This window comes from Augochlora pura, chromosome 4 (assembly GCF_028453695.1).
Source record: "Augochlora pura isolate Apur16 chromosome 4, APUR_v2.2.1, whole genome shotgun sequence".
In the NCBI taxonomy this organism is placed as follows: Eukaryota; Metazoa; Arthropoda; class Insecta; order Hymenoptera; family Halictidae; genus Augochlora; species Augochlora pura.
Window position 1 is genome coordinate 16495341 of NC_135775.1, and position 25886 is coordinate 16521226.

General features: G+C 31.4%; 1 protein-coding gene and 1 long non-coding RNA gene across 5 annotated transcripts in view; one reads left to right on the forward strand and one right to left on the reverse strand.

Annotated features, from left to right (window-relative positions):
• Window positions 1-5673, reverse strand: part of LOC144469327 (uncharacterized) — a 75899-nt gene extending 70226 nt beyond the window's left edge. For 3 of the 4 annotated variants that reach the window (XM_078179464.1, XM_078179465.1, XM_078179466.1), the window contains exons 1-5: window positions 5003-5671; window positions 2220-2414; window positions 1707-1961; window positions 1190-1325; window positions 958-1068 (exon numbers count right to left, since the gene is read on the reverse strand). In XM_078179464.1, the coding sequence (XP_078035590.1) occupies window positions 958-1068; window positions 1190-1325; window positions 1707-1961; window positions 2220-2414; window positions 5003-5191 (886 nt within the window). In that variant the 5' untranslated portion in view covers window positions 5192-5671. Of the gene's footprint in view, window positions 1-957; window positions 1069-1189; window positions 1326-1706; window positions 1962-2219; window positions 2415-5002 lie in introns of all 4 variants that reach the window. The other variant, XM_078179467.1, reaches the window with a different exon arrangement.
• A 1840-nt stretch (window positions 5674-7513) lies between these two features.
• LOC144469501 (uncharacterized) lies at window positions 7514-25479 on the forward strand. The gene is made up of 3 exons (XR_013493988.1): window positions 7514-7706; window positions 8894-8968; window positions 25339-25479. It is a non-coding gene; the product is annotated as an uncharacterized LOC144469501 (long non-coding RNA).
• The last annotated feature ends 407 nt before the right edge of the window (window positions 25480-25886 follow it).

Sequence of the window (25886 nt, forward strand, 5' to 3'; positions counted from 1 at the left end):
CTTGCTTCATTGTATATATGTCAAAGTAGGGTGTTCTGCCGTGAGATATACATGGATACATAGAACAAATCACGCCAATTAGATAAAAATAAAAAGTATTTTGTAAATGTTAAAATTTATAAATTTTGTAAGCATCATAAATATAATCAAAATGAATATTAATTATTAAGTTTATAAAATATCAAAACTTTTGTTACACAAATAAAAACTAATTGGCGTGTCATCTAACGGACAAGAACGGAAAACGTGGAAGCAACGGACAGGTTTACCAGACGGAGGGAATTCATTCCTTGCCTTTCAAAAAATATTAAAAATATCGTTTGCTTTATTTTTTCTATAATGTGCTAATCTTTCGAATTTGAGAAAATTTGATTTAATAAACTGGCAAAAATCTTCAATTCTTTTCTTTCCAAAAAGAATAAATTTATATTTATTCTAAAACTAGAGCTGATTATAATTTAAACTATAAAGAACTTTTGTAAACTCGTATGTGCAAACTTTTAACTGAATTAGCTAACTAGTACTATTGAACTATAATTTTGAAATATACCCTCCAACTCTGGCAAACAAAATGGACAGGTAGAGCCCGAGTATGTACACGCAGCTGACTTTCTCCACACATACAGCCGCAAACTGCACTCCGCCTGGATAATATTATCAAAAGATCGCCTCCGAGTGTCAAATGTCTCTCTCTTTCCTCCTTTTCCTTCCTCTCTCTCTCTCTTTCTCTCGCTCTCTTTCTCACTCGATCTCTTTCTCTCACTTTCTCTCTCCTACCGCCTAGCAAGAGCTACCGAGCTACACGAGCTTACCATTTCAAACCGAGGTTCCCCTTCTCCTTCCATGTTTCTACTCGCATCCAAAAAATTCTCTCCGACATGATCGGCTAGGTTGTTGCTGTTTGTAATGGTGCTCGCAACTACCAAAGAATTAGGGTTGGGATGGGTGGGCACTTACCTTGTTGTTCTTGATTTAGCTCCATATTGCTGGCATGAGATGGTCCAGGTTGCCCTCCTTCCAGTGATCCGCCACCTCCACCTCCACCACCTCCTCCCCCTGCTCCTCCTCCTAAAAACATGTTTTAATTAGAAACTATTATCCTCAGAATAAACACATAATATGCTCTTCTTATACAACTGAATTCCTTATTAACTTTGAATACCTAAAACGGCTGAAGACATATAATTACCTTGATAAGAAGGCGGATACGATGGCACAACCTCCATGCCACCATCAAGGCTAAGGAAACGACTTGGCAGTGTGTTAACCTCCTGCTTTGGAGAACAATCGTCATCGCTTCCATATTCTGGTAATTCTATTTTTGGCTGGAGTACAAAAAAATTATTATCAGTATTTGCTTGTACTCTAATTACAAATTACAATTTACCAATGTATATTAGTCTTTCATTATAAACACGATAAATATACTTAAATAGTTTATGAAATAGATAAGTTAATTGTTCTTTTTTAGTAAACAACTTCTGTTTATGTAAATAATATGTTTTATACACAGAATATCTTACTGGTTTGGAAGCATGATTGGAATGGTAAACTTTAAAGAAAATGTACAAAAATACATAGAAAAATTCTATGTTATTATAGGACACTGTCATTACAGCAAATAAGGACGTATAAACCACTGGTAATTCATAATTAACCAGTTTAGAACATCGTTGTTATCTGAAAATAATTGTTATGAAACTAACCTCAACAATATCGAGATCTTTGTAGCAGTCGAGTTGAACTTGTGGCTCAATTAATGGCCGTGTGCGTGGCGTTCCAGGAGCACAGGCCACTGCAGCTGGTACTGGACTAGATATCTGAGGCGAATCACTTCGTTTGCACAGCCTTTTCAATGGTGGAGGACTTGAGGCTGGTGGTGTTTTACTACGGTCCTCCTCCAAACTTGGTGAGATCAACCCACGGCCATTTGATGTATGTATGTTGTTTGTTTTCAAATGCTACAATTATTGAATTGAAACAAAATTAGCATATTATAATAAATTTTTTATAAGAAACACTTAAATGAGAACAATAAATTCAACCACCTAGCATAACTTTTATCTTTTACATTAATTCAAATGCATTTAAGTTCTGCAATAAACTTTGTGTATACATCTCAATTTATGAAACAGTATTATACAAAAACCTTGAAAGTATTGAAATTTGAATTATCATAAACTGAAAATTTATCTTTATAACTTTTCTAATCTACAAACCTTTTCGTTGTTGTGCTGAATATTTTGAGAGTCGGTGAGGCCACGGATTTGCAGAGACTCAGCAGTTCGTAGAAATGTAGGCAATTCAGCTTGAGATATGTTAACTTCCCCAGCATACATGAACTCCAAAAGTGACTGTAGGTGTTCGAACTCTACATCTCGCATGAATATTATTGGATGCTTGCATGGATTTGTCTATAAAAGTGAATTCATATGGAAATATAAGTATAAGAATGAAATCATACTCTTTTTGATAATAATACCTATATCTATACCTATAATGAATTTATTTTACTATTTTACAATAATTATAATATGTAAATCAGTATATATAATAAATATTACTAGTAAATCACACTAAATGCTCAATGCTAACATTTATGTGAAATGTTTCTGATTACTTCAAGAATACTATAACTATTAATATAATTTATAAAAACAAAATATTAATTATACTGAAGCAAACAAAATTTTGTATAATTTGAGAGGTAATAAAGTTAAGAAACTATTAACTTTTATAAATACATAAATTATTTTTTATAGGCAAAAAATTCATACAAATTTTCAGGAATAAAATTCTGTATAACTTGTTCGTTAGAAAAACTGTTACTGCCAGATCAATATGTTTTAACTCATACATGATAACTTGTTTTGATTACAGATAATAATAATGTTTACAAAAATTGACTTATTTAAACATAATTTTGCGTATTTCTCTTTAATAACTATATTAATGGTATTCTTCATTTCTATATATTTGTAAGAGAAAATTTGTTTCCATGTAATTCAACATAAAAGTGTTTCATTGGAGGGAATCCATCTGTGTATATTATATGTAATAATATAAAACTTCAAGAGATAGTTATTAATTCTAAATTTTAGTAGACACTACATAAACTTAAATATCTTAACAAACTCCTTAGCCAATACACTTGAAGATAGTAATACAATGAGATAGTAAATCTGGTGGATATCATGAGAGCAGAAAAATGACATCTCATGCAGTGATGTGCAAAACAACTCCCTTATGAAGTAATGGAAAACTTATACTTTATTACTTCCAATTAGATGAATATTTACACAGAAATTCCTAAGTTTATAAAAATAAAATACATGTGCTCTCCCTTTCTCAAATTGTACATTAATTAACATAAAGTAATGTGGTTTTTATTATCAAAACAATTTCAAGTACAAAAAGAGTAAAATTGCTTATAATTTATATATAACATTGTTCAAATATCTTAAACATTATATTAAAGTTAATAAAAAGGAAAACCCTAAAACTATATACATGCATATGTTGAGTGTACCAAAATAATGTCATTATTACTAACTAGTTAGAAAAGTCATAACTTAAAACCTGGTATGTACTTATATACTAGAAATTTATTTATCCAATCATGTTCCCCGGCCTTACAAAGATACCCAGGGGTATGAATAATAAGTAAGAATAATAGTAAATTAATGCGACTATTATTATATAATTAATAAAGAAAATTTATACTTCTTAAATTAAAAAATTTTAATCATACTTGTTAACATACATAGAAAAATTATAGAACTAACTAAGAATTTCAAATAATTACTTATATATTTTATAAATCTCAACAATATCTTAATTTATAGCTTACAAAACATATGTTTCAAAGTATTAAATGTAGGAGAATGTGAATAAAATAATAATGACTATCCAAATTAATAATTTTTGAATAACTATCTTTTAATAACTTTTAATAACATCAGTAAGTACCATTTGTACTCTATATTTTGATATTTAGTGCCTGTTGCTATATTTTTTAGATATATACACACAATGTTATATATATCGTAATAATAACTCGTAAACCTTTATAAAGAATAAATTTGAACATTTTACTATTACTATGATTAATATATAATACTGCGATGCATATCTTTCTCTTTAGATATACAAACTCATATTTTTTGTGCAAAATTATATAATTTAATATGTTTTTAAATACAACATATGATAAACAAAACAAAATACAAATCAACTTCTATCAATTTATAATTTAATGTATAAGAACATAATGTTTCGATAAAACTAAGCTAGAAATTCATGACAGTCTTAGTATATAACATACTATGAGTATTTGATGCAATTGAATCAAATTCTTCTAAAGAATCACAAAGTCTTTTTCATTTCGAACCCAACAAAATTTATTGTTAAGAAGATAAGCATGTAATGAATGTAAGTTCTTGTAAATTTGTTTGTACGTAAGATTGCTTTTATGAAAATCCATAATAAGCTTGTGAAGTTTTCTGATATTAGATTTAAAATTTTGTTTAAAAGGAATAAGAAATTCTACAAATACTGCAAAGATGTTCATACGCATCAAAAGCATATATTACACATGAATGGAAGACTATCTCAGTAAATATATTTTTGTGTTTCACATTTCATAATCATTTTAGTATTCACAGAATAATTATGGCATACATGTAAATAATATATTAACAATGCGTAATAGTAAAATCAATCAAAACATTCTTGAATTACTACCAAACAAATAATGTGCAAAAACATGTATCTTATGCAAAACATATATGAGCTACTGCACGAGACGTCACGCATACACATACGAAGCTATACACATATACACGTATAAATGAGAATTTTGGGCAAGTACTTTAATTTCACCGCATCAAATCCAAAGCATGATTCTCAAAGAAGGTAAGAATGCACAGGCGAGGGGTGGGGAGGGGGGGATATCAAGCAAGTCGCATTGAAGAGAGAAGCAAGGCGGGGAAGGTTTTCTAACCTTGAACAACTCCTTGAAGTAAGGGCTGCACGCGGAGAGGACAACCTTGTGCGCCTGGAGACGCCTACCATCGCAAGCGAAGGTGACATCAACGAAGTCCTCGTCATCTCTGAGGGCCTCGAATTGGCTGGTGATGTTAGCTTGAAAGTTGTTCCAACGCAAGCAAAACTGCTGCTGACTATCCGTCATTCTCCTCGCTCGACTCCCTTCGACCTCCTCTGTCTCTCTCTCTCTCTCTCTTAAGCTGAGAACCCCCCACCACCCACCCTCTGTCCGTCTCTCTTTTACTTTCACCTTCTTCTATTTCTATCCTTGTTCCGCTTTTTCCTTCTTACTGACGGCACCGCTGTTCTTTCCTCGTCGCACACTTTGACTTCTCGAATGTGTATCTTTCTCTGTTTTTTTTCCTTCCAGGAGACACTTTAAGATTTTTTGAAAAATATTCAATTATGGAAGATTCATTGAGACGAAGAGGGTGAGGGTGGCTTCACAGGTTAGGGTAGCCTGTTTTAATGCACCCTCGTGCCAGTAGTTTCAGATGAGGCTCCCATTACTCTGGAAAAAAAATGGCAGGTGCAAAAAGTGCAATCGATGACTGAAGAGGAGATGTGTGCGTGGGGAGAATCGATAGACGGCTTACCAACGTTCCAGCAACAAATGTAAAGTGAGAAAGTAAATCCTCTATGCATAGTTCATTTTATTCATTTTTTCGTGTACCAACATTTTTCTTAATTTGCTCAATTTATAGAGGTAGTATTTTACTGTATTTTCAGTTATATTTAGGATCATATATAAAAAAGAACGAAATAAGAACTTTTAATTTTTTAAAAATGTAAGTCTTCCAAGTTACTAGAACCTCATCTAGAGATTTTCCGTAATCTTTATGTGTTCGATCATTGACTACATATAGAAAAACCTCATAGAATATGAAATTTTTGAATGTTTTAAAGCCGTAAGATACAATAGTAATTATCAATATTAATATAGTATTCAAAATACATAATCTGTAATGGATATTGCTTATGTAATGTGATATTATATGTAATTTTCTAACATAAAAATATAGATGTTTCTAAAAGTTGGAATTCATTATTATGTTTATTAACGTATACACTGGAAGAAATAATATTTTTTATTATATATATTGTATGTTATATTATATATAATGTACAACATTTATATTATTGTTCTATATGCGTTGCTAAGCAATTAAATTTGTGACATCATTTATTGAAAAATTATATAAACTGCAGAAAATATACGCCATTATAATTATTTTATACCATCTTTCTATTAAAAGCTATAAATTATCAATACTTTTGGTGATTTTATTGGTCCTCAATAAATTATTTCCCTATCCATATCCATTACATATCTAAAATAAACATTTATTATTACAGAAAAAACTAATATTAAAATAGGTTTAAACTTATAATTTGTATGCTTCGTTTTTAATTTTTATACATTTCCAAAACTATACATTTAAATTATTCGAAATTATATGTTTTAACGATTTATTTCCATTTTCGTATATTTAATAACAATAAATTCTTCTCCTGAGTAGATATACAACATTGAGGCTGAAATTATAAAGAATTAAGTAGTAAGTGAAATATATCATACAAAACGAGATAACTGTAATTATCAATCCTTTATGTAATATACATATGTATTACATTAGATAAAATTATCCATTCTTCATATTTCTTCAGAAGTTTATAAGAGTGTATTAAATTTCTTGATTATTATAAAAATTTTCGAGTAACTGTTGCAGAAGAATACGTAATCTGTACGTTATACTAGTGTTACTAAATAATTACTAATAAAATAATGGATATGTTGGAGTAATAAATATTTATTTCGAATATTAAAAAATTATAGATACGGAACCACATTGTAAATAATTTTTAAAAATTTGAAATATGAAATCATTACGTTATCAACAATTTTCAAATCGAAAAGATGTTAAACGACTTGCTATTTGTGAAAATTCTTTAATCATTATTGAAAAATTGTGAAAAGTGTGTCAAAGATATGAAGTAAACATTGATAAACAGTCATTTATTTGTACCTACAGTACGTATGAAAAAAAACATGATATATCTTTACTAACACAAATGTATAGAAATAGTAAGTAATGATACAGAAATATATTAATTTAGTAAATGTTTTATTTTAAACATATAATAAAAATTGAACAAAATATCAATTTTCTGTCACTTCTTATTTAACAGGTAGTACATAAAATAGACAATATCTAGAGCCATCACCATTCTATTTATACAAACAAATAGGGGAAGTTAAAACTCTATTAGACAAGATAAATATCTTTAACTGAAAAGAAAATTCAGATGTAATAAACGTTTCTGTTTATTTTATATCTTTTTAGTACAACTTTAAACTCGTGAAGCAACTGATAAAGGAAAAAGGACTGAAGGAAAATCTTCCGTGAAAATAGAACTATAGCTAGTTTCCACATCCTATAAATTCAAATACATTTTATCACCCGGTATATGCTCGTCTTCGCAGCTTCGGACAGCTTCGGGCCGTCATGGACGCCCGAAATTTCTTCAGAAAATAATTCTTTAGGGAAATTTTCATATTATTCTGTTGTGGCAAATGTGAAAAATATTTGATGATAAATCAACCAAATTCCAGACAATTTTCAGTTATGTGACACAAGCAGAACATGTCGGAAAGTCAGGTGAGTCAGATCTTCTTGTTTTCCACTCAATTTCCTTGCTTTGTAACATGTTTTCTTCTTCCCTTCTTAACATTTTATAAATGAAAACTTATCAAACATTGACGAAATGTATTAGGAAACAAAAATCAATGCGAAGATTATGATCATTGTTTTTAACCTCGTTTCGAAAGGTTACTGCGGACAACTTAATCGATACATTGTCCTCCAATTTCATTTCCTCGTGTAATAACGAACATGATCAACTATTTCCTAATCATTATATTTAACTGTATGATTTTTTAAACTTTTTAAAATGGGAAAATATTGAGTTTTTCGCGTCTAAATGGTGCATGTTAGAGGTTGAAACGTCGCTGTAACCTTTATTAGGTTAACCTTTCTTCCAAGGGTAATTTTATGTTTAGTTTCATTCAAATGTGGCCAATGTTTTGTTCATATTTATAAAAGAATATGTAATTCCTTAGAATATATTGGCATTAAGTATTTTAATATGACAAAATATATTTGAATTATTTAGATAGGTATTAAGTTGTGTTGTGATGAATAGGAAAATACAAAATGTAATGTACAAAAATTCATCCAATAAAAACATTGCAGTGTATGCCGTATTCTGACTTTTCACAAATATAAGATAGTATGTTATGTTTGCATGATCATTATTTGAACTAGTTCATATCAATCGTTGGTACATTACATATATTTAGTTTTCACACATGTATACTAGTTGTTTTATATCTATATAGTGTTTTTGCTTACTCTATATTTTACTTTTATTCTATATGCACAGAACACATGATCTTAGTCTTTCGAAGTATACATTGAAATATTGTGTTATTTCAATAAAAACACTATTAGGTTGGTATTGTTATTATTTTATTATGTATATAATTTAATTGTCCTTTACTTTTACAATACCAGTGTTGTATGATATAGTAGCTCCATCAGTTATCGAAGATCTAATCATTTAGATCTAAAGATTCTTCTGTAGATAATGAGATTTATATCTATTGTATCCATTCAATGAGGCTTATACTTGAATTAGTTTCATTTAGTGTCTATATAACTTAAACAGTGTATGTTCTAAATTGTTTCATTTTCTTTAACTAATTTTAAATATTTAGTTTTTATTAGTTTTGGAATATTTATGAATTATTTTATCTTAATTATTAAACATTTTTTTGTGCTTACAGAATTTGTACAGTGTCTTCTTTTGGTGATCGTTGTGGTTTCCCTAGTGGAAACCAAAAATTACATACTACGCCACGGTGAGTTCATTATTATTTTCTTTTATTGTTTGTGGGATTTGAAATTATTGGGCTAATTAAAAATTATTTTGTATTTATTAAATAGTTCAGAAATTACTTATGCTTTTTATGATACCTTGTCAAAAGTAACTAACATTGAGCAGGCTATATTTTTAATTCCAATACTTTTCATATATTTTCAAAAAACATATTTTGTTATTGCTTGCATTTTTTTTATTTCCTATGTCAGATAACTTTGTGTTTGTGTATATTGAATGGTATGACTGAGTCACTAATTAAAAATAAGAGGTTGCTAACTGTCAAAAAGTATAAATGCAACGTAGATGGCAGAACATTCAATAAACAAACTGTTGCATCTTATCAGACAATTGTCATGTTGATCTTGGTATGGACTATTCTTACAATTAGAATAGCATTGCTTTCAACAACAAATTGGAAATCATACTGAATCATTTAAATGATGAACAAATACTAAGTTTTCAATATCATTCTATTATTTATTGTATATTATGATCTCTATAGTTTAGCAATAAATTTGTCTTACAAGTGTGCATAAAAGTGAGATATAAAGTATCATAATATGCTCATATAATATTATCTTAATTAAAACTTTCGGTAAATTCCTTTATAAATTTAATGCGCATATTGTTACATGTACTTGTTTATATTAATTAGTCTCTATGTTTTATTTTTTTATATACACTCGTTTTAATTGAAATCTCAGGCATTACCGTTCTGCTAAATTAGATGTAAAATAATATATCATCTCGATCATTTTGAACGAGACAAGCGTGACGAAAAAATTATCAGAGTTTCGATGCTAACTGTACAATTGTTATCAGCATATACATATTAAATGATAACACGAAGGAAAAGATAGAGTGATTTGTAGAGATCGATAAATTGTTCAGAAGGTAACCAGTTGCTTGTTTGAAAGTTTCGGGATATCTGTGTCCGCATTTCAACGTGATATTTTTTTGACACGCGCAATTGTACGTCGGCATTACAAGTGAAATCCATACTTGGAAACCAACAAATTTGCGACAGCGAATCTTACATCTTTTTTTCTTTTGCAAACACGAAAGTCATACGTTTATAAACGGATAATCGTCTGCGTTTAATATTCTTCCGTGAACGCGGTGAACTTTTAGTTTCACGTTTCCAAGTGAAACAAACGCGTTTTCGATCGTAGATTACCGAAGAAGCGATCAAAAACAACTAAAGCGTTTTGCTTTAGCGGGAAAAATTTCGTTAAAAATTTTCCATCCTCCGTTATCGTTACGAATTATTGAGACAATAGATCGACACGCGTGTGAAAAAATCCCGATCGTAAACCAAGACCAAAGGCGAATTTTTATGTCGGAGGATCGGTACTTCTGTAGTGGAAAATATTCTCTAAGGTGACACTTCGTGATAAATTCGTGCGAAATGATACTCAGAGGAATCGCGTTCGCCGAAGCAAGGCGGAACTCCGCCAGACGCATTCTGAAACCTCAAAATTCGAGTTGCGAAAAAGACAACGCCGAGTTGACCTACGACGGTATCTTTTTTCGTAATTTGGGGACAAAGCAGACATTTTCGCAGTCGTTCGGCGAATATGGTTCACCATCTTTTGGCTTTGTAAGTTCTTTTGCTTGTTTTCCCTTTTTCAACGCAATCGAATCGCCTTTGTTCGAGGAGTGAAACTGTTTTCGTTCTCGTACCTTCATGGGACACGTTATTGGTTGAGATATTGCGTTTTGCGAAAGATACGGTGACGTTGCTTTCATTTGTGTTGTATTAAGTATTTAGAAACAATGTTTTATTCATTACTATTCGATGAAACAGAGGTTTCAACGTGAATTGAGAAAAGGTTTGAAGCATGAGATCTTCACACGAGATATCAACTAATAAGTAGATTCAAATTGTCTGTGAGAAACTTTGTAAATTTTTCGACAAATGCACCTTTGTTCGTAGGTATATTTAATCGATGTTATGCAACTTTTCCTGGTTTCCTAAGATTATATTAATAAAAATATAATATCAAGGAATACGGAAATGCTGTTGAGATTAATATTCTGTTATGTGCTCTTTAGTGAGCATAAATGGCCTCAAGCGCTTCATATCTTCGATCTAAACAGTTTCTACAGGTCAATTCGTTGAACATGTCGACTCCTTTTCTATTACCGCGAATTTCTATTCCTGATATATTAAAATTCGTTGAATCAGCGGTTTTGTAACGAGAAAGTTCTATTTAATTTTATTATTCATTTATGCTTTGTTCAAATATTTTTAGTTATCTAGCAGCTTATGCCTCACATATGCTGCAATTACAGTCGCAGAATGCAAAATATTCGCCTGAATTCATAAGGTTTCACCAAAGTATTCTTTTAATAGTGGCTTCGACTCTACTTTCCTTATCGAAAATTTTAAAGTTAAATTCATTTGCTATAAATCCAAGGTCTCACGAATTTTTGTTCGGAGCATACCTTTGAACTTTATATACACAACTATAATTATATAATTATTATATTTAATAATTGTGTATATAATAATTATGTACAATCTTTATTTGGGTTGTAGCATTCTACGATGCGGTTTTGGAAATTTCCCAGAGAATATAGCGATTAGTACACCCCCACTCTCATTTGTATTAATTGGGTTGAGTCAGAAGCTTCCACTTCCAATTTCCATGTTTCTGTCCATTGAAGACAATTGACAATTAACTTTTCCCGTATCACATGTCTCTGATTACATTGTACAATAAATTTGAATGTTTCCTGTTTGCGTTCCGATAAATGGTAAATGATTCTTATAAAAGTTGACACGCTGAAACGCAAATTCGTTGTTGGACAATATTATCATTACATTTAGTAACTATCGTCAATTTCAAACAATCAGATCAATTGTTTTATAGATCTCCGATATTTCGCCCCAAAAATTACAATGCATTTTATCCATCAGTTGAATATTATTTTTGATTAATAGTAGTCCAGGGATCTTTACGCAAAATATAAATTTTCTTCATTAATTGCGACACACAGAAGCCGAGAATAATTTAATTTCTTTCATCAGGACTTTACCACGTATGAATAAAAAAATCCACACAATTCAAGTATTTTATTTAAATAAATTAAAATTTAAAAGTTAAGCTGTACAACATCAATTACTTTTTCAGTATGTTTACGTTTTGCGAATCTTAATAAAATTAGGAAGATATCATAGATTAGCGTAAGCATTAACTCTGAAATCTTAGCAAATTATGTTCCATCTTTCTTAAATTTATCATGGTTTTCGGTTTCACCCACCAATTCTTACTATAAATGCATAAAATTCACAGTCAAATTATTATATCTTCTTTTTAAAGAACTTGTTTGGGGAAACAATTATGATTATTATGAAATAATCTTATTAATGATATAGAATTTTAATAGTTTGAAGCGTACTCACATGTAACAAAATGATTGCCACTGCCTTCTCAGATTTGTCACGGTGCAATTTTTATTTAACAATTTTCGTATAAATTCCTATAGTTTATGAAATTTAAAATATATACGTAGGAAATATGTAAGTCTCAAAATACAGGTTTGATGTATCAAACAATATTTGTGTCAATGCAGTTCTTATGTGACAATTTTCGTACTGATTTTTCTGTCTAGAGAAATGAATATGTCATGAAAGTTTAAAAAAGATTTAATCACTTTGTTACGTATTTAATCGTACAGAAAAAAACATGTAGAAGATGTACATTCTTATTAACTCGACACACCATAATTTTCAAAAGATGAATCACTTTATTACTCACGCGGAACGAATAAGTAAACAATCGCAGAACGGAAGAAAACTAAAGCTATCGAATGACTTATGAGACATAACTGTTAGGCAATTGTTATGTGGGAAATTTAAATCGAAATTAAAACCGTGCGAACTCACCCAATAGTGATAATTAATTGAGCGAAACCGTAGAAACACGTTTCCAGCGTTGACCGTTAATCATTGTCTGAATCGTACGAAGTCACGCTCTGACGTCTTTAATTAGCTGTCCAGCATTTTTACATATTTTAACCATCTGTAACTAGATGTAACTTTAAAGTCACATACCTATTTATCATGTCTTTTACCCATAATTTGCAAAAATATCTTGCTCTGTTCCTTCATAATCGAAAGTATTATACATCATAATCTTTAACCTTTACTTCACACAACAGACAAGATTTAAGCTCTTCAAATCAGTTAAATCGTTGTTAATATATATGCAAAGATTGATATTTCTTAGTTTCGAGTTACATCAACGTCATTGTACCCGTATAAAAATGTTCGGGTATAGAGAGTTGAAACTGTTGGCGTGTTAGGAATTCGTGTTGTAGGAGAACACGACTTATACGGGAGTCTGCTATACCATATTATCATAAACGCATCAAATCCGCAGTCTACTGATCTGAGGAGAGATCTCTTGGAGATGGAAACTGGTTCAGGCGTAAGAAATTTATTACAGCATACGACACCTGGGAAGACTTCGCTAACCTTCGAAAGACGAGCGATTTCACCGACATGCAAGCTGGGCAGTGGTTCCAAACTGACTCATCACGAAATATCGCTTTTTACGTATTGTCGAACAAGTATTATGCATACATTAGAATCTCAAACATAACGAGTCGTATGCAATTTACGAGTAACATGTTCTCTGAAATCACTAGAGTCATTGGTACGATATTTTTAGGGAGAATCTACAGTAAAACGAATTTTGATACGATATAAAAATCATCCATATTTTTAAAAATGGAAGAAGTTTTTCTTACAAAACTAGTTGAAATGGGGTATTACGTTTCTGTTCCGTCACAGAGCCATGCCATTGTTCCTTTTATGTTGACTATTAAACAGCGTTTTGACCCTTCCGACAGCGGATGTAGAGTCACCGCTGATCCGATCTGTCTGTATAAATTATGTAGCAACTTCTCCGAAATGAATGGAAGCTATTTGTTCGTATACATACAAGTATGTGGTTTATATCAATGAACTGTAAATGTGTGTTTTATATCAATGCACGGTACATATATGTTTTTGATCAATGACACAGTACTTATGCGTTTCATTTCAACGCAGTAAAAATATATATATTATTTTAATGTCATATAGTTTACACAATGCACCACCCGGTGTAATACAAAATGAGATTTGTCATACATACTCAAATAACTTCGCTTCTGGGTCATTCGTGGCCCTGTATCCGCCGTGCGTTCGGTTACATGACTACCCGCTATCCGAGGGTTAATTGACTCGTCGTTTTGCACAGTGTACACGAACTAGTTCACATTCACTATTCGATCTCGATGGATCGATTATAATGTTGCGATCTCATTCTCAGACTGTTAGTACTACAACATCAGTCACTTACTACCGATAATTATTTTCGAATTGTCCCTGAAAATATTCAATGTTGCCACTCGGTAGGGTACACACGTGGGAGAACACCGCTCTGTAAGTCGATGCAACTCTGAAGTCACATATCGATTTGCCAATGTTCTTTTTATTTTATTTTATTTTTAGTCATGTTACAGTAAAAAGGAGTAATACGTAATCAAGGAGATTGTGCATCGCAATTTTCAAATTACACTTCATACTTTCTCTATCATTCCTGAATTCGCATCTTCGTTTCTAATTAAGAAAATTACAATATTTTGGATCCATGTGTATGACAAAATCGAACTGTAGAGGGTTTAGGCATGTCATAACCAAATCGCGGTAGACATAAGTCAGCATAGACAGTAAAAGATTTAACAATATTGTTATATTATTTTTGAGCAATGAAATTTACTGAGAGACAAAACACGTTTTTACTTTAAATCAGTTCGTTGTTTACACTAGGTAGAAAATTTTTATTTTGCACAAAGATCCTCAGTCTAATAATAGTTATCGAACGGCTTCGAATTTTACCTGAAGGTCTAGGGTACTGATCCACATAAAGAGGAACTTCGAGATTTATGTCGAATCGTCGAAAATAGAGGTATAAATTACTAACGATCATTTCGTCGTCAAAAATACGAAAAGACAATTCTTTTGTGATTGCCGCAATATTTGTACGAATTGGAGCAACGAGTCTATCTACTTTCTAGCTTTGAGTAAAGAAATTATACTCATCAAAGCACTTTTTGTCAGATAATTGGCTCTACTGGAACCATGTGTACATATATGTACACGACCACAGCTGTGCGGTACTATTTTTATCACTCGATGACTTCAACAATATTTGATATTCTGAAAATGGTACTGCCTTCGAATTACTCGTAAATGTATTTATAATTAACTTTAAAAGGCATGAGTATGTTCATTAATGCTCGGACGATTTTGCCAAAAAGCTGGCCTATGTTTCATTCAAATTGATATCATTTTTTGAAGTATATATAATCTAGAATGATATGCAAAAGAATTGACCTTCCACCCTCGTCCACTTCAGGATATTTACAACCGATATGAAGTAATATTGTGGATCTGCTGATATTCTGTAAGCTAATCACGAATATCTTTATTAGAACTGATAGGAAAATTCTTACAACGTTCTATAAATTTTATAAAAATCTATGAAAGGTTAGAAAAATTTAAGCGTGTGGCAATAGAAACATGGCTGAAAGCAAACCTCAGATGCTTATATTTTTTACTTTCTCAGGTTATTATTAGCATAAGAAAACAAGTTAAATAAATAGTAGAATTAATTGAAATCTGCACATGTTTCAGTAACGTCTGCTAAATGAAGTTATAAACGTTTCTAAGCATATTCGGTTATAGTTTCGTTAAAAAGATCTGCCGTTTGAGTATTAACCATTTTACTCGATTGAAAACAATTATTATAATGACATCCTTAAATTTCTAAAATCTCTCTGTAGTAATATGAAAATAATGCGCATTTGTATCGTGGCACATATCCTGACAGTAGTGGGAGGGAATTATACGGATATTGTTAAACAAATGTGGACGGTAACATATCTAGTACATGCAGATTATTGATGCAATTAACCTTCATTCAGCGGATGTCGAGTTCATCCGTGTTCAAACTATTACGATTTATGTCGTACTAAGATTTATTTGTGATAAATGAATTTTCTATTAAGAGAACAGACAGAATACGTTAAGTATTTCAATTATTTAAGTATTCCAATTATCATTCGCGAAATTCTTTTGACGGCATGGGTCCACTTTGACCGCGAGTATGAATACTGTTATTTTACTATCCAATTTGTGACAATTAATTCAAACATTCACTTTATAATATTCCAAAGAAATATTGACAAAATTCGTGAATAAAGTTGTACAAGGTCCTCAGCATACTAAGTTTTTATACTAAGTTATTTTCATGAAAAAAGTCCGCTGTTTCAGTGGCAAAGTATCTCCGAAAATTTTAATTCGTTGAAAGATAACGGTATATCCCTATACATATGTATAAATCCAAATATACCGTATTGGCAGGGGATTAGCCTAATTTAGACCTATGTCTAGATTGAGCCGGGTATGTATCTTGATAAGGGAAATACCTTTATTAATGTTGGTGGTATTAATTCGCAGTTACCTGAACATTTTACCCAGAGTATTTAAATCATCGTCTAATTACTCAATTCTTGCTAATTAAATTAAATAAATTGCTGTTACATTAGGAACAACAATAAGGCCAGCAGATTTACAAGTATGATTATGGGTTATGCCATAGGTCTGGTTTAGCTGTGTATTTTTCAGAAGGTAATATTCACGGTGTTATCAGTGATGTTAGTTGACTATGTATTGTAAGTTAGGCTTCTCCTAGACACTGATTCAAAGACAACGTTCCTCTATATGTACATATATCAGATTTTATTTTATTTGTTTTTTTTACACTTACGGTTACTAATCCGAAAAAGTTCCATTTTCTTTGGAACATCGTTCGTTGAATCGACAATTCACATTTATCGTACCATTTAGATGTGTTTGCACCCTAGCCATTTGTTTCTTTATTTTTTAGCGAAATGCAAAATGGTTTGAAATAACCTTAACTGGATTAGCTTTTAATCAAGAATCACAACACCGTGATTTTATTTCCGATATTATTTGTACAAGACTCTTGGGGTGTCGCATACCCCATGCATCGCTTCATGTAATTTTAGTTCAACGCTTCATTCTAGACATGATCTTTTAGCAAACTTAGACACCGATGATCTTGAAATCGCAAATAGAGAATGATCTTAAGAAGAAATGTCCGTTTATCATAAATATACCGCGGATCATTATGCATGTATGGAATATCCAGTTTTTCAAAATGCTTGCAGTTGTCAAAGTAAACATTGATTTTAATTTTTTTAAACTATTGGTATTAAGGTGAAAATTTACGTAAAAATCTGCCGTCTAATTGTAACATTTGTGCTTCTAAATTAAAAAATCTTTCACTTTCACATTATGAAAGACGAGTCAAATACTCGAAGCGACCAAATGATTTTGTTCATTCTGTATACGCTTCATTAAGTAAGTTTATGTAAATATACCGACTAATAAACATGAATTTGTATTTTTAAAATGGAACGTTGTCGTCGGAGAATTTTCTGCAAGAACTCAACTGTAATTGTATTCGAAGCCTATTCACTTGATGAACAAATGTTCGCAGTCGGTTCCGTAATTAAAAAAGTACATTCTTGCTAATTACAATGTTCTTGTACCTCCGGCATTGTGCAAGGTGTTTCACCGAACATGTTTCTCACCGATCGTTTTTCACTTTCAACATCGAAAGTATTATTTTGCGCAGAAAGTGTAACATATTCTTCGAAATTAATGAACCCGCAGGGTGTAATTAGAAACGAGTTTTGTACAAGTCATTTAAAAGTTAATGCGCCGGTACCAGGCGTACCTACTCAGTCATGTGACCGGCGGTACCATAATTTCTTACGTATAATTGGATTATACAATCAACAATATTCTATTCAAAGCAATTGTCTTCGGTTGATCCGTCACGATGAATTTTATATTGTTCACGACTGCGAAACGGCGTTCTTTGCAGACAAACTTTGGCAAATTTTGACGAAACATTATAATAATGACTACATTGAATTTATTTAAACCTTTCGCCATTTTTCTTACAATAGAAGCTCGATTGTGTGGGCTAAGCAAAGTAATTAAATAATAAATTGTTTTGTATAGGATTCGCCTTTAATTGAACTGATTACAAGTAAAAGGTAGTTAAATAGTAGAAAACGAGTCTTGTTTTGGAAGACCTGATAATCGAGATTATGTCAAGGTGTATGCTGTATGGTTGGCTCAAGAAATTTATACAATCATTTTATGTGAAAAATTGTTTATAATTTAAATAATACCAAAAGAAACCATGCGAGAACAATCGTTTTAATCGACTCTGTAGGTTTAGTATTTTTGTGTAATGTTACACGTTGATTGGACATTAAGAGTGTTAACATTGATCACATTTTCTATCGATTTCCATGTTCACGGTCTTCAAAACTGTTTCACCTCATTTAAGAATCCAAGATTTTTATTATTGAGAATTTATACTTCGCCAGCAAGTTTTACCGTTTTGTATTCGAATGGTGGTTCCGAGGCGCCACAAAAATTGTTATATTACGTTCCAAAATTATTTTGTCATTGTTAAATTTGTTTGCATTTAAAAATATGTTAAAAGTGTAATTATAGTGCGAGTCACAAGACTTAATTTCGTGTGAATAAAATTCACTTACACTAAATCGTATGAGAAAACTATTTTGGACTGAGTTAAAATGACTTCAAAGTGTAAAATTTTTAAATTTTTAGTCAGCTATCGATTAAATAAATCAAGAAACAATACAAAGACTAATAAGATTACATGAAGTATCTTCGAAAATATGTTTGGAAAAATTGATGAAAAAAGTTGAGAATCTTTATAAACATCGTCAGTTCAAAGGTTAATCATCAGCTCTTTTTGCCACGTATTTATAACTTACAGCAAACGAAAAACTAAAGACGGAATATGATACGAATTCAAATCATACGTCTCTAAAGTCATTAAAAAATTTCGTTCAAGAATAAATCGACCATGGATCTGAAGATTGAAACTTCCCGTTTACAATAGTCGTTTTATATTTAGTCGTTTTATGAAACAGAAACGAGGAACAAGTTCGGTCGTATAGAGCCCTCGTGAATCTTGTGTTGAGGTAAAGAAGGCAGTGTGTACACCTTTCATTCGAAGCTCAATAGAGTAGCTAAAAACAAATCGTACATCAAAGTATAAGGGGGCATTGTAAAGGGGAGGTTTCAATCTTGAAATCTCTGTTAGAATCAGTCGTGAACAAAATCTTTCTACATATTTATAGACGCTTCGATCTGTAACATTTTCCAGATAAAGCGTGTCTCGCAGCTTTAGATTCTGCAAAAACCACATGCTAGAAAATGAACGATTTATAGCACGAGTAAAATCTTCGAGTTTCAAAGTGTTTAAAAAATCAGAAATACCGTGTACGAATGCTATTTTTTAAAATGTTATAAATATTTTAAAACTCGACTTAAATTACTTGAATTCATTTTGGATTTTGAACGGATTAGTTTAGTGTACAATGGCTAAAGTACATTTTTTAAAAAAGATAAAAAAACTCTGAAAGCTCTTTTTCAACTTTTTTATCTAAACCTGGAACGAAAATTTGAAAAATGTGTTTCGTAGAACTCGGTAACTTATGTGCATGCTGAAAATTTCATCGGATCCGGTTGACGTTGTTATCGGTAGGCTGTTTTTTGCATTTATTGCATTTTGCATTATCGCATTTGTCTGCATTTATTGCAAAAAGCAGTAGTCATTTAGAAATCTGTTTCTTTCTGCATTCATATTCGCTGGTTGGAATATTTACATTAGTAGTTACAATTTATTCAAATGTTTCTACCAGTTTATGTAACACGTACTCAAATTTTCTCATTAATGCATAAAATCCGTAGTGCAATTATCAGTTACAAACGATTAAAGTTTGCGAAAATCGCAAGTTTCTATGAATTTCAACTGAAGTGAGGTAATTTTTACATCTACACATTTCAATGAAATTTTCAATGTGCATATAACTTACCAAAATTTACGAAAGGCATTTTTTACATTTCCTTTATAGAATTGGATAAGATAGCTAAGAAACGAGAGTTCTTCAATTTTTTGTTATCATTTCAATTAGTAGGAAAATTAAAAAGGAAACATTCTGTGTATTGTCTAATAGACAAGTCCCTCTATCGTTTAAAAACAGATACAAGTCAACAGGACTGTCACTGTACTTCGATTTTTCACCGAATTTTACTGGAGACCTTCGAAACGATATAACAGAGACAAAGTGCGATTAAGGGAAACAATGTGTGCAATACATAATATGCTACCAGCTGTTCGCGTGAATATCTACGATGAAGTGAATAATTTCAACGCGTTTCGCGTAGCTGCACTCTCTCTCGGGTTAAGCAGTTTCACACTTGACGCTCAGCCCGAGCATCTCTCGCATTAAACTGCAAAGAGGCCACTATAAGCAGGGTCCTGTTTTTCAGTCGAATATCTTCGGTCTTGTAACGCTGAAGTCTCGTCTGAGGGCCTGTACTTCATCGGTTACTCGTCAGAGGGTCTGTATTTTACAAAATTCCCTGATCGTAATTTAGTCTGCATAGGAGAGTCAGGTGATTGGATATTATACAACTCGAGGGCTTGTATTAGTACACAACAGAATTGTGTAGAATTACAATTGAATCACTCAAGGAATTATAATTACAAAGCCATTCGATTTCATTATAATTTGTTCTCATTGTAATTCAGCCCTCCATTCAATTCAATTACTACGTAAAAGGTAACTGCAATTCGGGTAAAATCACAGAATACTAAGCGATTGAATCACATTATTTGCAAAATACGAGATAATTAAATTACATTAACTGTAAATTAAGATATAATTGAATTAAAGTTACAAATTGTAATATAACTGAATTAATTTTGCAATGTAACTGAATTATTTCTCCACAAAAAGGCGGCAGCTTCAACAGACTTTTCGTTAAGCTGTAACATAAATTTCATTCCAAACATTATTTTAAAATTAAAGCTTTTAAATTATTTACATTTTGTTTCTGTATATTATTTCAACTTGTAATTATCTGTTTTTTATCCGTAGTTATATTTTCTTCATATTATCACTCGATCGCTACCGTGTGTTTGCAGGCAGCTGCGGTATTGAAATTGCACTTATCGAAGCAGTAGGAAATTGTATAGCATACTATCAATTAACACGCACATTAATTGGTCATAAATTCGTAGCACGTTTGCAACAGTGCTGCCCGTTGATTTACAATGTGCGCAAAGGTAGAGTCGCCCGCTTATTGCATCAGCCTCTGCAATCGCTGATCGATAATGTACTTCGAAATTAAATAATTAAGGATATGTCTTGTTCCGCGTAGTTCTGTCGCTATAATAATTTATCAACGGCAATATTACTACAGTATAAAAGAACTTCTTAAAACTAATTATATCCTTTTTCCAATACAGAATGTTTCTCCTTAACTTTCGCACACATTTTTTCAAGCACTTCTATTAATCAATTGGAAAATGATTACCAATGGGAATTTATCGATTTCCTGTCGACTATATGATACAATATTCAATTTTAAAAAATTATTACTTTTCAATAAAACATTGGAGCTCTATTTTTAATTACACGGCATATCCTTTACTTCATATTATTTTACCCCGTGACAACATTAGCTCAAGACTCTACGAACGATAGAATCACAGAATATATTACAATAGAAATGAATTTCAAAATCTACCAGATCAACTCTGACACAAGATTTAAATTGTACTAGATTTTAAATAGAAACATTAATTATAATGTATTCTTGTGCATTGCGAATAATTATTTAGCTCTTTGGTTAGTAATGCTTTTGATTGTACCGAAGTAACTGGAAACGATCGGAGGTGCTGCACATCCAGGTATACTATGTCGTTGCAATTACGTAGAGTCCACTTAGTATCGTCATACCGTTGCACAAGCCGAAGGTGATATTTGTTCACTTCGTTCTTATCACGGCGCGATAAGAAGCCGACGATAAAATAGCTAGGAAAATTTGGACAAGTGCTTTCTACCGTAATAATTAATTACTATTTATTATCAAGGTATCGTTTATATACTATCTTCAGCTATCCACCCAACAAAGAGATTAGGCTAATTCTGTTTGTCATCATTATTATACTTATCTATCGAGCGTAGAAAATATTTTTAATTAAGGGCGAACAGATACAGAGTGTCAATGACACAAGTAATATACCGCGAAATTCACCTTGACCATAATAATATAAAGGCGAAAATAGAAAACTTTTTGTTCACATAAATTACATTATATAAATTACATTATTACATTATATAACAATTTTGTCATAAAATCTTTTTTTTTTGTTTACATTTAACAAGTGTACGCTCAACGTCGTGCCACAAGAAACAAACTTCACATTTTTGGTAAATGCAAACAGATAATTCGTTCCGTTTAAAATATTTGTATATTTCCTGTTTCTGATTTCATATAGCCGCAAGAATTTTCGTTGATTTTCCTGCTAATTTTCATCGCGAGCATAGCCGCACACCGAATTTTCTTTGGAACCGTAATATTGTCACACCCGGTATAATGATAACGGTCGTCGTGCATAAATTCAATATTAATACGAACGCGATTAGGTTTGCTTTCCGAGAACGTGCAAAGTAAGAAAACTGGATATCGATTCGCGGAAGCATTTCATTATCTCCAGATGAAGCGGATGTATTCTGACAGCTTGTCGTCAGCATCTTTTATAGTATTACAGCTACACTTTGTGATATTACTTAACAATTTTTTAATCATTTTCTTCTATATGATTTACTAATGTTTTCTTGAAGCATAGTCGACGCTTTTTACGTGGTTTTGAAGAACAACTAGATTGCTTCCTACTTTTAGTTTACATGCAAATTATTTCTTTTACAATATTGTCGCTTCTGCTTCAGTATCAAAGTTGCACAGAATTACATTTGGATTGTTTACGGAATTATAATTACAAAGTAATTCAATCACATTGTAATTACATTAAAATTAATCTATTTAATTATATTACTATGTAATTTTTATGAATACTTTGTGCTTTAAGTTTAAAAATAAAATGTTATTTTTTATTCGAGTTTCAGTGGAAAGCAAATAATAAATAATTTTGTTTTTTTTTTTCGTTTATTGGGTAATAATATTTCTGGATTATTTCCAATAATTACTGAATAACCAATATACAATTAAATGATGATTAATAAGTAACAGTTGAATTTGTATGTATAAACGAGAAATTAATTTTATCTTTTTAAATAATAGTCATTTATTTAATTTTCCAAATAGTAATTAATTTCATATTCAATCAATTATTTAAATGAACGTTTACTTAAGCGATGCTCGACTCTGATAATAATTCGATGTTTCAACGAAGATAAATAAATTTTTCAATGCTGTTTGTAATCGACCGGAAGCGATGAAATTGAATTAATATTTTAGATGCTTTTGATCTGAGTTCAGAAAGAATCGCGTGACAAATTGATATTTTTCGTCGGATTTTATTCCTCGATGCTGTGAATGCCTGCAAGCGTGAACTTGGTGTTCGAGCACGGTTCATCGGATGCGACCATATGTACACTTTTCTTTATTTATAGACCAAGTTTGTTCTTTTGCACATTCCAGTAATGTTTCGTCCTTGCACGAGGCTCGACAGCCACCACCAAGTATCACTTCTGCTCGGTTGAGAATTCCGTAAAACAATTTTCAATATTTTGGATAGCTCGTTCAGCATTTTTATTAAACTTTTAGTGCGATTATTTCTTCAGTTAGGTGTATGAAGCCCTAAAAGCAGTATTTATTTAAATAGAAAAATAGTTTTTATTTAGAAGTATAAGTGAACTAAAAAGCAAAATTAGTTATTATTTCATCCAATTATTATTTAAAATTAACTTATTACTTATATACATTTACATAAATTATTTAAAGCAATAAGATTTATAATAGTTCAACGTACACTATTTAGGTATTTGCATTTTTCTATTATATCTTATATTTCTTGTATTATATTTGGAAAGTTTAGAATAAGTTACTTAGATGTATTAAACAGTATAAGGGCGTGGGAAAAATTATATTCATTTCGCACTATATAAAATTTATTTGACTATTTCGCTAGAAACTAAACGCAGCTCATCTATATTCTTTTATAACAACGACAAGATTGAATGCCTTTAAGTCGAATTGAATTTTTAAAGATGTTAGACGAACTAGTTTGCTAAAAATTTCTGCAATAATTATAGTTCGAAATGATGAAAAAAGCTTAAAACGTGACGTTGTTTAACTTTAAATATTTTCCCCATATTTTTGGGATCTCGCACGACCAAAATTAATTAATTCGTTGTTCAGATTTCTATTTTGGTAAATCGAATAGAGAACCGTAATCTGAACAGAGTTTATGTGTGAAAACGTTTTCTAAGCCTTTCGCTTTCGGCGACCAAACGTTTCGTTGTCGCGAGGGTATAATACCGAAATGAATTTCATGGAACCGGCACGCATTTGTGCTCCTGTTCCTATTTCACCAGCGGGTAAAAGTAGGTGTTAGAAGCAATTTTAGGCTCGCGCGTTTGTGAATCACAGATTACTAAGGGATGATGCACGCTTAGGGCATGCAAAAGTAGAATGTACTTTGCAAATTTCATTGCGGATGATGGGAAATGATTTCTTAATGAAAAGTCTTTATTTAAATGCTTTTTTAGTCGCGTATTTTCGTTCCGAATGTCAAGATTCTTCCATTAATTGAATTTGACGAGGTTTTTCCGGCTCTCAATTGTCTTTTAGGTCAGAACTGAATTGCAACAATTCGAAACAGTTATTTATAAAAATTTAGCAATACAGTTTTGGTTTAAAATAAGGTATTAAAGGTCGGTTATAAAATAAAACATTTTGGACAGTGAGTTTTTGGTTTGTTCTTGGGCGTAAGTGATTTTATAGTTATCCAATACGACATATATCTTTATAATCTTTTATTTCGTTTATTTTATAGTTTAGATATTTCTCTATTTTCTTATTTCGTTTATTTTTTACATATTAAACTTTTGTATTTTATTATTTTTGACATATTAAATGTTTTCATTAATTTATTTTATTTATTTCTGACACATCAAACTTTTTAATTGATTTTTTTCTATTAAAAAATATAATATGCCTTATTCGATTAGTATAAAGTAAATTACGAACAAAAACAAATGAAAACCACAACAATTGGTCATCCGACAATAACCGACTCCACTGCCCCAGCAGCTCGGGGGCGCTGTAATACAGCCGAGCTGGATAAATGAAAGGTTTCATAGCAAGTAATTGATTTTGTTTATTGTGCACGCATGATAAAGGACGGAGAGGCGAAATCCTTCGTCGCCACAGCGTCCAAGCTGGCCGCCGTGGAAGATGCGGCTCCGAAGGGGCCCGAGGCTTCGATTCGATCGAAGACCACCGCACTTAGAGTGTCGCCAACGGCAAAGGCTGCCCTTCAGGCCCTTAGATCCTCGAGGGGCAAAATACCACACCCACTTACCTCACCCTCGGTCACCACCAAAGACGCTGAAACTATCACGGGTGAGTACACGAAATTATTTCTGAAACGCGTAGTTATTATAGATACGATAGGTTAATAATACCAATTACCGAGGTTCTCCGGAATAATATGATAAAGAATTGTAAAAGACAAGATATTTTTCCGAATTTTATGTTGCATCGACTTCGAGACAATTTTAATATAACGTTTATTATTATTTTAATAGAATATAACTATTTGAGTAGTTCATTGTTTTACTGTAAATTCTGCAGAAAAATTATTAAATAGTATTACTATACCTTTCGTTTACTGATATGGCTGAGAAATCGAATTTATTAAAATTAGAAAATTAGCTACTTTTCAGTC